This window comes from Zonotrichia albicollis, chromosome 2, assembly GCF_047830755.1.
Source record: "Zonotrichia albicollis isolate bZonAlb1 chromosome 2, bZonAlb1.hap1, whole genome shotgun sequence".
Taxonomy (NCBI): Eukaryota; Metazoa; Chordata; class Aves; order Passeriformes; family Passerellidae; genus Zonotrichia; species Zonotrichia albicollis.
Genome location: NC_133820.1, coordinates 37,939,709 through 37,952,393, shown reverse-complemented (window position 1 = coordinate 37,952,393; position 12,685 = coordinate 37,939,709). Strand labels below are relative to the sequence as shown.

The following is a 12,685-nucleotide window of genomic DNA, read 5'->3' as shown; positions in this document are numbered from 1 at the left end:
GTTCTTCCCCCAATACCTTCTGGGCTGATCAGAGTGTGGCCAGCTGTCTGTGAAATATCTTCTTCATTTCCCTTTTCTCCTTTCAGATTTCAAGGCATTTGAAGAAGCTGCTGAACAATTCCAGCCCTACGTCAAGTTCTTTGCCACCTTTGACAAAGGGGTAAGCATCCACACATCTTCATGGTAGCTCACATATGCCACCACCTGTTTGCTGAGAGCTCAGGATGTTCCCAGATCTACTGTCTAGTTTCAGCTTCAGCATTCCTGGATTTTGTGGAGTGTAGCAATTACATATCCTCGGAATAGAGAGAGACATCATTTTCCCGGGAAAATCCTGGAAAGCTGTGTAGAAGCTATAAGAAACTTAGGTGAAAAAATTCAAACAATTATCTCTCTTTCTGTAACCATTGTTTATAGATATGGTTCTCCAAAGTGTGCTATTCATAGTTCACCAATGGTGTGAGATGTTTCTACTTTGAGACCGATCAAGTATCACCTTAGCAAGTCACATTATAAAAAGACCCACTACTTTCATTAAACACTTTTGCCTTCTGATCCACCTGAAGACTGGAGTCTTCCTTCTGTCCCTGACTCAACAGCATCAGTGGTGTTGGTGTCTGCATTGATATTTTGGCCCTGTTGCAAGACAGAAAGCAATTTCTGCAGCATGGAGACAGGTCCTGGGCTGTGGCTTTGCTCTGCCCCTGTGCTTGACACCAGTAGTGTAGGGGGCATCAATGGATTTTTAAACAAGGAGAGATCCATCCTATTTTGTGGGCCACCCCTAGGAGTGCACGCTCTGGGAGAAGCACCTTGATCTCAGCTCTGCCAGCAGCAAAGATTCTGGGTAGGCAAAGAGGCCCATCAGGCTCTTTCACCTGTGACTTCTGCACTGCCACAGGTTGCCAAGAAGCTTGGCCTAAAGATGAATGAGGTGGACTTCTACGAACCCTTTATGGATGAGCCTGTCCACATCCCTGATAAGCCTTACTCAGAAGAGGAGCTGGTTGATTTTGTGAGAGAGCACAGAAGGTAAGTAGCATGCAGGATGCTCCTGAACAAAATAAGTGGGTTAAGGTGTCTGTCATTGTGACCTTGCCTCTCTAGGACATCACTCTCAAAAAACATTAGGATGATGACTACTTTTGATGATTTTCTGACCCAGCTTTGAAATTGTGAAATTGCTGGTTTTTTCCTACTCCCAGAGGTGCAAGTATCTGCGCAGCAGTCATAGTTCACCACAAGGGAGCTGGGATAACACAGCTTCCCTTCTCCTGCTCTTCCTCCTCCCTGGTTAGTCCTCACTCAAAAAGCAGTGGAGAGTGAAATCCTTGCCCTAATTGCCCATGCTTTTAATTTAGGTCTGTACAGAAGATGACACTCTCCAAGGCCTTTCAAGCCAAATCCAAATCCAAATCCTGTCCAATCCCCTCCTTCCCAGAAGCAGATTTACTGATTTACTAACGGGTGTATCCCTCTCCTGGTGTCAGATATGTCTGGAGGCAATCTCTGAGCTCAGACCAAGCTCAGAGGAACCACAATGGCATAAGAGGCTCCTGCTGACCCTAGGCACAGAGAAGAATTCACAGCTGTTATGGCTGTGTTGAGCCTCTTGTGGGAACCATGCTGAGCACCTACAGTGTTTGATCAACTCAGCAGGAGCTGTGGATGCTCATGCTTTTTGCACTCAGGTTTATTGCACAGTTGCTTAGGGACTCAGCTACAAAAATAGTCTGGAAGCCACTGGAGAGGCTGATCATGTGTAAAAGCACAGGGTTAGGTATTGGGCCCAGCTACCCAGAGGTGCTGTATTTTTATACCTTTAGAACCATGCCTCAGGAGTGGGACACAGGCTGCCTGCTGCTCCTACAACTGCACTTCTCAGCAGACAATCAAGGGGCCAGACGACTTTGAGGAAAGCAGGGCCATCTATACCAAAAGGGGATCTCAAATCAGGCTCAGCTGGAGGTTGAGATCATCTCCAGAATCTGAGACTCACCAGAAACAGTTCTCTGCTTTTTCTGAAATATGAAGGGCTCTTCTATCTTCCATGTAGCCACAATTCACTTTGCTGACCTTCTAGGCTTCTTGGCCTTAGTCCTTCCCATTTTCCTTTCCCCAAGCTCTTTCTTCAAGCAGCAGCATCAGAAGGCTGATTAGACACAGCCATCTAAATTCTATCCTAATAAGGCAAACTCTTCACCAGCACAAAATTGCAGTGGAATTTCTCCAAGTCTTAGATAATTCAGGATGTTTTGCAGTGCTTGGTAGAAGCAAGGGGATGGCCATGTATTTTGCAAGTGCCAAAGTTCAGAAAATAATTAAAAGGAGTCCATAAAACATTATGTCTGAAATCTCAAACCTGCCAAGGTGCTGCCATGGCAGGGAAAGAAGCCTAGAGTGACAGCAATATGTTCCCAGTAGCTCATGCTGAGCTTCTCAGAGCAGAAGGGCTTCATCCTGCCTTGCCAGCAGTAAAGGGCCTAAAGCCACAGGCTGGAATTGGTCAGACATGGAGAGGATCTGTAGATTAAAATGAAGCAACCTCAGCAGCTGTCATGTGCTGGTTCCCTACAGACAGCTCAGCTGGCAGCTGCAGGCTGGGCTGGGAAGGTCCATGCTCTCCACAGCAGGTCAGGAAGCTGGTGCTCAGCACCATGGGGTGACCCCTGCAAGGCTGCACAGGTGGGTGCCCATCTGAGCACGGTGGTCACTGCCACTCCAAGGGCTCAGCCCAGATTTCACTCTCAGTGGCACAAACACAAATTACAAGGTGCAGTCTCTGGGTTGGTGCCTCTTTCACATGCAAATGCTGGGGTTGGAACCCCACTTGTCTGCATTGTGGTGTAGCCACATGGGGGCTGAGTTCCGCTCTCTCTTACTAACCCAAACCCCAGATGCCTCACTCCTCCAACACAGGGAGGTACCCGGAGTCAACACAGCAATCAGCACACGTGGGTGTGCCCAGATCCTTCCCACTGAGTTTCCTTTCTCCAACAGCTTCCCCCAGAGAGCAGCTAGGGAAAGTGTCTTAAAAGCCAAGTACAAGTACACCTAAATACATAATACACATTCACCTGATTTAATCTCTAGTTTTGGACCATCAACCATGAAAGGACTTGCTGGTTCAAAAACTGTATCCCTGATCTTGTGTTTAGTGGCTATTTCTTCAATTTCTATAGCTCCTTTTACCTTATTTCTGTTTTGATGTGGAATGTACCAAATTGTAATGCGTTCAACAGCTAAAATATGCATTGTATCAAAAGACCTTTCTTATTTGTTTCATTTATACCTGCTACCTAATAATTTCTCTGGGCACCTACTAACTCTTTTTTAAGAGGAACAATGATTAATACTTAAGGTAGAAAGAGAATCAAAGACTATTCTGAGTTGGAGGGGACCCACAAGCATCATCAAGTCCAACTCTTAAGTGAATGACCTGTGCAGGGATCTAATCTGCAACCTTGATGTCATTAGAGCCGTGGCCATGTTCTAAGCTATTCACGTTTTCTTTACTGTTCCCAGTTTTTAGAATACCTGCCAAAACCCTCTTCGGTCACCTCTTTCATGAGATAAAGAATTCTTATCTATTTAATTTTCACCAAATAGAGGTCCTTCCATACCTTCACTCACCACTCCCACACTTCCAAGTGCCTTTTTCAGTTATCCATATAATTTCTGAGATGGCATGACCAGAACTGCACATAACTCCACTGTCATGGCTCACACTGTAGCTGTCCATTGCCATAATGGTCTGTTTTACTCCTGGGCCATTTCCCAACAGTTTGCAACCTTCTTTTGGCCTTTTTCCTTTGGAGCTGATTCTTTCTCAATTTGTGACACCTGGGCTCCTTTCCTGAGAGGCAAAAATTAATTACAACTAATTTAGAACCAATTGCTGCACCTGTACCCTCAGGGCTGGTTTTCTGCAAGAGTGTTACTTGCTATATGTCTGTCTATCATGCAGACACTCAGGTCTCGGGAGATCTTCTGTATCAGCTGATAGTCAGGCCTTTGTTGGTTGCCAAAGAATTGGATATGATAAGCAAATGTTGCCATATTCCTATTTCCCATCTTTTTCAGATTATGTGAGGATATGTTGTGCATAAGATCATGCCAAAGAATATGCTATGAATCTTAATTGGTGAATTCCCTCTGTCATGAAAACTGACCATTCATTTCCACCCCTCAACGTTATTAATCCACAGAAGATTGTCTTTCTCTGATCTAACTGGAGCTCAGTTCTGTGGCTCCTAAGGTCCATTAGGAACCTCTACAAAATGTTTCCTTGTTTCCATTGCTCTGTTTGTTAGGCAAATTGAAGTAACAGGTTACACATCTCACTTACTCCACCTGGGTCTGGCAACACGCTGCCACTCCTACCAATCTGTTCTAAAACCTCACAGACTGACACCTCTCTTTGCAGCAGGTCCTGGGGCAGGTCAGCCAGGGAGACCCTCCCCAAACAGCTGATACCGCAGCAAGCAGATGTGCAAAGGATGATTTGTGTTTGTCTTCTATGGCTTTGTGTTCTTTGAGTGCCCCTCTAACACCAATCAACTCTCAGCTTGCCAGGCTTCCTGCTACAGATGTGTCTGAAAATTAATCTTTTTTCCTTTATGTACTACTTCTCAAAAAAAAAAAAATCTTTGACCAGTCTTAGCATTTAAATTTTCTTGTCAGTAGTTGTTAGGGTCTAAATTTTCTTCCCAGAGTTAATTCTGTCTTCTTTGCTTCTGCAGAGGTGGGAAAGATTTCTGTTCTGAAATTTTGATGGGGTGAAACCAGGAGAAAGGGGGGCCAGAGCCCATTAGGAATGTCCCAGAGACTCTAAAACAAAAGTGATTGTTGTCTCATGCTCTCAGGACAGACAGATCAGTCTGCCATGTGTGGGACAAATTCATCAGCACATCTCAGCACAGAGAGGTGTCTCATCTTCCCAAGCAGAAACAGTGGCTGCAGTGACTCCAGTGGGGCCATGAGCAGGGTTTTATCACCAAAAATAAAGGCATAAATTGACCTACAGTGCCCCCATTCTTGTGTTCAAAATGTGGTGGCTGACTCTAGCCACCAGCCAAACCTGCCATGGTGGCTTTCCCGTGCTGCTGACAGTGTCACGTGTGGCAGTGCTGGATATGTCCTCAAAGAGCATTTCTGTCTCCCTTGCAGGGCCACCTTGAGGAAGCTGCGCCCCGAGGACATGTTTGAGACGTGGGTAAGCACCTGTGGTGGGAACCATCGTGTCCCCTGCCAGCTTCCAACAAGGAACTGCTGTTCAAGAGCTGCAGCCTCTGCCTGGGCAGAACATCATCTTTCCTTCCTTGCAGAGCTACTCTCTCTCTTCTGGGAAAAAGGGAAAGCCTTGTCTGCGCTGCCTGGTGCCTCAGTTCAAACAGGGCGCTCAAGGGCTTTGCACAGCAGCAATGGCGAGCTGGGCTGGCTCCTGCTTGCTTCACAGAGAGAAGGAGGAGGGAAAGATAAGCAGTGTGCCAGGCAGGTGTGGGGCCTGTGAGTGGTCCTGCCCAAGGATGCTCCATCTCAACTAAGTGCTGAGGGCACCAGAACTGCTGGTGGGGTGATTTCTGTGGCCTGCTCACTGTGCAGATGTCTCATGGAAACTCACAGAATCATAGACTCGTTTGGGTTCAAAGGGACCTTAAAAATCATCTGTTTCCAATCCTCTGCTGTGGCTGGGACACCTTCCACTAGAGCAGGTTGCTCAAAACCCCATCCAACCTGACCCTGCACTCTCCAGAGACTGGGGCATCCAGCACTTCTCTGGATAACCTGTTCTAATGCCTCACTACCCTCACAGTGAGGAATTGCTTCCCTACATCCAGTCTAAATCTACCCTCTTTCAGTTTAAATCCATTCTCCCCCATCCTGTCACTATGTGTCCTCATAAAACTACAAGAGCACTTGAACAATTCAAAATGGAAGTGAAGGCAGGCAGTACAGTTAATTATACAGATTTCAAAGCAGATCCTGTATTGACTGCACTTCTCACAGTGCAAGCAAGATGCAAATCAGCAATTGTGAAGAACTAACCTGCATTTTGGCCTCTATCTCACACAGAGGACTCTTGGGGTCTGCAGGGGTGGGGAAAAGAAGGGTGAAAAGGAAGGAAAAATTGTGTATAACAAAATTATCCCTTCACTGTGAGTGAATATGTTGTTAAAAGCTAGTCAGGGGCTCTCAAGTGCCAGATGAATGCAGAAAAGCAAGGCTGAACAGGTGCTTTACAGACACTAAGGAAGATGCAGTCATTCTTCCAAAAGACTTGACACATTTATAACAGCATTTAGATGTCCCCTTCTTGGCTGTGTAACATGAAACACCACGGGACTCCAAAGTGGCAAAATCCTTGGGAGTCTTTAATACAGCAAGGCAAGAGGTAATAAAGCTGAACCAGGAGTTATGAGTCACTTAGGCACAATAGCTTTTCATTTTGTTTTGCAATACAGATTCTGTATAGAACACAGCTTCCAAGATCCACCAAAGCCCCTCCAAGGTTTCTAATGGCACTTGAGCAAGCCCAAATTACACAAGCAGTGGTTTCACTTTCATACAGGCTATATTCTAAAACAGCCTCATGAAAAGTGTGAATTCCCAATGGTGGGATGCTTGCTCAACCAGCAGCCTGGGAATACAGAGCTTGCCTCTGCCATGAGCAGTGGGCTCATACCTACAGAAGGCAGGGGGCTGGATTCTGATCTCACTGCCAGGTCACAACATCCTCAGTGCCTTCACTGGAGTTAGTCCAGTTTTGTTTGCTGCCTTCCAGGCCAGAATAGAGCTGCATTATATCAGTACATACATGTAATTATATGTAGCATATAGAGATATAAATTTTATTTTGCTGTCTGACAATGCTGCTGGTGAATATGAAGAAAAAGCAACAGTGTAAATTTTGCCAGCTGTAAGTGGTCTGAATCCCAAGTAAATCTGCCTGGAATGTCCCGGTGAAAATGTATTCCCTGAAGACATCCACAAAGGCTGAGCATCCACTATTGTTTTTAAAGATAATGTTTTCCATTTAATCTTTCAGGGTTTTTTTCCCTTTCAGTATTTGATGGTGGCTTTTTCACCTCTGGGCTCAGAAGGGAAAAGAAATTAGCATTTAGATGGGAATTTTTGCTTGCATTAAAACCAATTGAAATGGAAACTGGGACCGACAGTGGGTGAGGAAGGCGAAACCGATCCATGGGATAATTCAGAGATGACATTCATAGCAGGCAGATGATGAACCGGCCAGCAGATCCATTGGCCTTTGCCAATATCATTACTCATGTGTTTCATGGAGAAAAGTAATCCACCAGGCTGTAATTTCTGCCCTCCACTCACTGGAGCCCTGAAATGAGCCCCCCACTCAATTTCCCTCACTGCTCTCAGAGACCCTCACCTAAAGCAGAGACCCTTCACCTCCAAATAGGGGCCCAAATGAGCCACCTTGTCTCTCATATTGTGAGAAAACTTCCTTTGCTGGCCCCAAAGGAGCTGAGCATGGTGGCAGATATTTTCTTCCTTGCAAACCATCCCCTGGGAGCTGAAAATTAATGAGGATATGTGGTCTCAGGCATGAAGGGGGAGCCTGTATTCTCATCCTAGAGAGCCCTTGACCTTTTCTGCAGAGAAGCTTTTGCCTCACATCATCAGAAGCTCCCTTGCCATTGCCATCATGGTGCCCACCTATTTTTTATCCAAAGAATTTCAGCAGCACTACCTAAACTACTCCCTTCAGCACTAAATACCTTCATGAGGCAGCCTCACCTCAGCTCCCATTTCTGGTTTCTTTCTGGGCCTCCAGTCAAGCCTCCCTCTGTAATTGCCCTTTTTGAAGGCATCCCACTGCTCCTGTCTCCAGCAACCACCCAGACTCTGTCCTCCCTCCCTGGCCCATCAGTAATAGTTGTGTTGTTTCCAGGAGGATGACATGGAGGGCATTCACATCGTAGCCTTTGCTGAAGAAGATGACCCAGGTAGGAGCCCATTTTCTTCCTTGTGTGACTCTCCATCCTTCAAGAAAATGCATTTTCATCTGCTTTGTTTGCATTGTAGACGCCTACTGAGTGTTTATGCTAGCAGGTGTGCTAGCCAGGACTCAAATTTTGGATAGAAATGGATGATTGCCTGGGAAAAAAAAAAATCATTCCTTCCGCCCCAGTACCAGGATTTGCTCCCTAACTCTGCATCCATCTTGCTGTGCAGCTCTGGGGGAGTGCTGAGGGCTGGCTGTGGGATAGGCATGTGGGAAACACAAAGCCACCGACTCCTGAAAAGCCGTGCCATCGGCGCTTCTCAGAGCCATCAGCAAATCGGAAAGCTTTGGCCTCTTGGGGGCTCAGTTCCTCCTCACCACAAGAAAATAGTGACATTGTTTCACTCCACGGAAGGATTATGGGGCTTAATTCATGTGTAACTAATTTCAATACCCGAGGAGGATGCTTGAAATTAAAAGCCTTATTATCAAGAGAAAGCGCTGGGAGACAGCATTTTAATGAGAACTATAAACAACTCCTGTGTGCATAGGGGAGCCAGGGAAGCTGGAAACTCCACAAGCAAAAAGTGCCTGTGCATTTGCAGGAGAGTTGCAGTGGTTCATATATAATTTCAGATGGTTTTGAGTTCCTGGAAATCCTGAAGCAGGTTGCCAGGGACAACACCGATAATCCCGACCTGAGCATTGTCTGGATTGACCCTGATGACTTTCCTTTGGTGAGTGGCAGAGGCTGTTTGCCTTTCTTGCTTTAATTAATGGATGGGATGGGCATGAGGGGGAGTGGGGGAGTGCCCACACGAGTGCAGGAATTGCCCCAGGGAATGTGGGACAGGGAAGGATGGGAAACTGGACCACAGGCCTTTGAAAGCTGCTTGTTTGGGTCTGCCTCCCAAGTGGGCATTGTCTTGGGAGCACCCCTGGAGTCGGCGCTTTCCTTTGCCATGTGTGGCAGCCCAAGCTTCTGTTCAGCCTCTCCTTTCTCCTGTGCACACATGGATGCACATTCCTCACTCCCCAGACACCCCTGACTGAGCCTTGTGTCTCACTCCTGCAGCTCATCACTTACTGGGAGAAGACCTTCAAGATCGACCTGTTCAGACCACAGATTGGGGTGGTGAACGTCACAGATGTGAGTAGCACGTGCCCAGAAAATCCAGTGATCCCAAAATTAGAGTGCTGGAAGGGTTGGGTCCTGAGGGACACTGGAATCAGTGGGATTTCCACTGTTAAGTGCAGGTAGAACAGGGAAAAAATATGAAGGCCTCACCCATCCCACATGGCGCAGGGTTTGTAACACCTCTGATGTCAGGCTTAGGGCTTTAGCCTGAGTGTGTTTCTGGTGCCAAATCACACACAAACCACATCTGCTGGGGACAGCTCCAGCCTCTGTGGCCTGGGATTCAGGGCTTTGCCCAGTTTGGTTACAAGATCTTGTATTTCCACCCCGACTCACAGCATGCATCATCATCCATTCCCTGCTCCGACAGCTTGGGTGGCTTTGTGTAGAAAAAGTGTGTGTAGGGGGAAAAGAAAGCCATGCTTAGGGGAAGAGGAGTAACAGGAGGTTGTTGTTTTCTACAGAAGCAAAAGGGCACAGCTTGAGTGTAGGAGGGAAATATTATCCCCAGCAGATGACAGGGAGAAACTGCACAGCTTGAAAAAAGCTAAATAAATACACAGCTTTAACAGAAGTACAGCATAAACTGGTAATCAAGGAATCCTGCTGCCGTAAGGAGGGTGCACTGTGGTTCATCCAGGCCCTCCTGCCCTTGAGCCACTGCTGTGCAGGGAGTGCTGGTGGGATTTGGGTGGGAAGAGGAGACCTGCCTGCCCCACGCCTGGTGAAGGTTCCCACACCATCCCACAGGAGCACCTGCAGAGGGAGACCTGCAGAGGCAGAGGCACTACTTTGGCACAGCTGAGGGAGAACAGTACCCACAGCACCCACAGCTGTGCTATTGGGATGAGTTTCCAGCAGCCTGTGTTTTCACTGTGGTGGCCTTCAAACCAGAAATCATGGGACTGATCTCAGGTTGCCCATGCCCTGTGAGCTTTTAAGGCAGGTGGGAGAGGGACCCGTCTGACCCTCACCAGCAGGGATCTCAGCAGGGCTGCTGAGTGCAATGGAACAGCCCTGACACAGAGAGAAACCATTCTTCTTTCTGACAATAACAGTCCAGATGATCAGAGAGCCCGTAATGCAGCATGCTCCTGCCTAAACTGTTACCTTAGTTTATTTTTAACATTCAAGTGCTGGGTGTTTGTTTCAATCTCTTTAAAATGAACCTGTGTGGGTATGTAAGTGTCTCTGGAAACAGAAATCTCTCCATTGCAGAAGTGTTTGTAAATTGATGCTTGACTTCATGTTTGAAAAAATGTGAGTCATAAGTGAACTAGATGTTTCATCAGAAGAGAGCAGAGAGAGACTTAAAATTGGGACAAATGTGTGGGGCTGGGTGCTGGTTTGGCTCAACACTGATGTTGCTTCCAGCCTCCACATCCTCTCTCCTGTACTGCCCCAGAAAAAGAGGGACAGCAAGGGTGTACTGGATGGTTGTGCCTCCTGTTACAACAGATGCTGCAAGGCTGTAACACAGGAGACCTGGTGGGGAAGGCAAAGCGATGGTGTCATGAAGAAAGCAGAGTCCCTGGATCTTGCTCATCCCACTGAGGTGGCTGAGAGGCTGAGTTGGGAGTCAGGGTGTAGTTTCAGCCCTGGTGCACGTGAGCTTTTTGCCTGCAATAGAGCAGTACTCCACAAGACCATGGGGCAGACCCCCAGAGAGTGGAGACCCAGTGAGTTAATGCTCCTTAGCAGAATTGTTAAGGGAGGGACAAAAGGAAAAAGGGCCAAAATAGCACCTGTCACCTAAGACCATGAGAGAAATGAATGGACAAGCCAGAAAGAGAGCCCAAGTCTTCCAGTCTTATGCCCTTAACACAGTATCTCCCTTCATTATATTTACTGTGACTGGTCACGTTTAAGTCACGTCAAAGCTACATTAAACAGCACTCAATGGAAGTTCATGGAAGTGGGATTATCAGTGGCATGAGAATCATATAGAAAGCAGAATTAGGTAAGAACATATGCCTTATTATTCAGCAGTCACTCAGAGACCTGTAAAAGCTCCTGCATTATCTGGCTTTGATATAGTAAATGTTTCAGGCTGTTGATTACAGTATTTGCAGGTTTTATTTCATTCCTCTTAAGTCCTTTCTTTATTTCTTGAGAGAGATTTAAGAAAGTTCTAGGTTGGCAGGTGATATCTAAAACAAACATTGAGCTCATTTTATTATTTCAGTGTTACATCACTGCATTCAGCCAAGTTACACAGGTACAAAGTGGGACTTACACAAGAGAGTGAAAATAAACACTGCTGCTGGCTTCAGTGGACATAACCCCCGTGACCCCATCACTTCTGTAAAAACCTGCCAATGCAAACAGCAGAGCTCCCAGCAGCCCCAACTGGCTCATCACATTGTGGTGACTGTGGCTCAGGACTAGGGCCATGATGCCCTGCAAAATATCACTGCTTTATTTGCACAGCACCTTCTGGAGGTGAAATGGAGCCACTCCTCTTCCCATTATTTAAAAGTGTCACTTTTTTCCGCACGAACAGTCCTGAGGTTGGGAACATTAACATTTGAGTGTGTCCGGTTTTCGGCTGTTTGGAGGGCCTGGAAAGGCCCGGAGTGGCCTTGGGGCAGCCCGCGTATCAAAGGATGAGAAGAGGCTTCAGTTCTTCTTTCGGTCTCTATGTTTATTAATTGTTTATCTAAAAGATTTTCTTTCGGCCCGACAGAGGTCTGCTCAGCAGCCAGCCATGAGCACACTGTCCTGCCCTCCGGACAGTCACCTATCTTTATACTCAAAGTTATGTATACAATATTTATCATTTTTCCCCAATACCTTTCCCCCTTATTGTCCGGTGCACTTTTAGTAATGACCAATCCCAAACTGCCACCATCACCACAGAAGATGGAGGAGAAGAAGAAGAAGAAGAAGGACAGGACACGCCCCAATTCCTCCATCTTACTTCTCTAAACCCCCCTGTACAGAAATCCTAAACCCTGTGTCTCACCCTCTAATTAACTAATCCCTTCACCATTCACCCCGGTGAAATCCTCCTATCCTCATACAGGTGTCGTCTCCTGTGTAGGATCAAAGTCCAGCCACCAGACACTTCTGGCAACATTCCAGGACTCCCGAGCCCCCCAAGGGTGGTCTCAGTGGCTCGGCACCTCAGTCCTGAGGTGCTGAGATCCCACAGAGTGGAGCAAGGACTGCATGCCTCTCCAGGGTTCTTTTTTATTGCAGTTTTGGTGATTTAGGAGGAAAATATTGTATGGGAGACACAGCTTTCCTTGAGCAGAAATTGGTTTGGCTTTTTAGCAAGCTGTAAATCAAAGAGAATTAAATACCACAGACAGGGAAAGAGGTTGATTGCATTGCAAAAGCTGGTAGTTGTCTTCTGATATGTGAAGTTGCTTCTGCAACATCAAATGCTGCATGAGATAAGCTCACAGTGCCTCTGCAAAACAGGAGGCTGATCCTGTTATATGGAGGGGAGACAGTGAACAGAAAGGGGCTTATCCAGGCATTTACCCAAGGAACCTATAGCACAGCAGAGAGGAAAACTTTCATTTCCTGGCCTCAGAGACCAGATAATCTTGCTGTCCCTGGGT

General features: G+C 46.7%; 1 protein-coding gene across 1 annotated transcript in view; it reads left to right on the top strand.

Moving 5' to 3' along the window:
• Positions 1 to 12,685, top strand: part of CASQ2 (calsequestrin 2) — a 33,967-nt gene that overhangs the window by 19,836 nt on the left and 1,446 nt on the right. The window contains exons 5-10 of the mRNA XM_005486116.4: positions 87 to 160; positions 902 to 1,032; positions 5,170 to 5,215; positions 7,925 to 7,979; positions 8,615 to 8,715; positions 9,054 to 9,128. Coding sequence (XP_005486173.2) covers positions 87 to 160; positions 902 to 1,032; positions 5,170 to 5,215; positions 7,925 to 7,979; positions 8,615 to 8,715; positions 9,054 to 9,128 — 482 coding nt within the window. The remainder of the gene's footprint in view (positions 1 to 86; positions 161 to 901; positions 1,033 to 5,169; positions 5,216 to 7,924; positions 7,980 to 8,614; positions 8,716 to 9,053; positions 9,129 to 12,685) is intronic.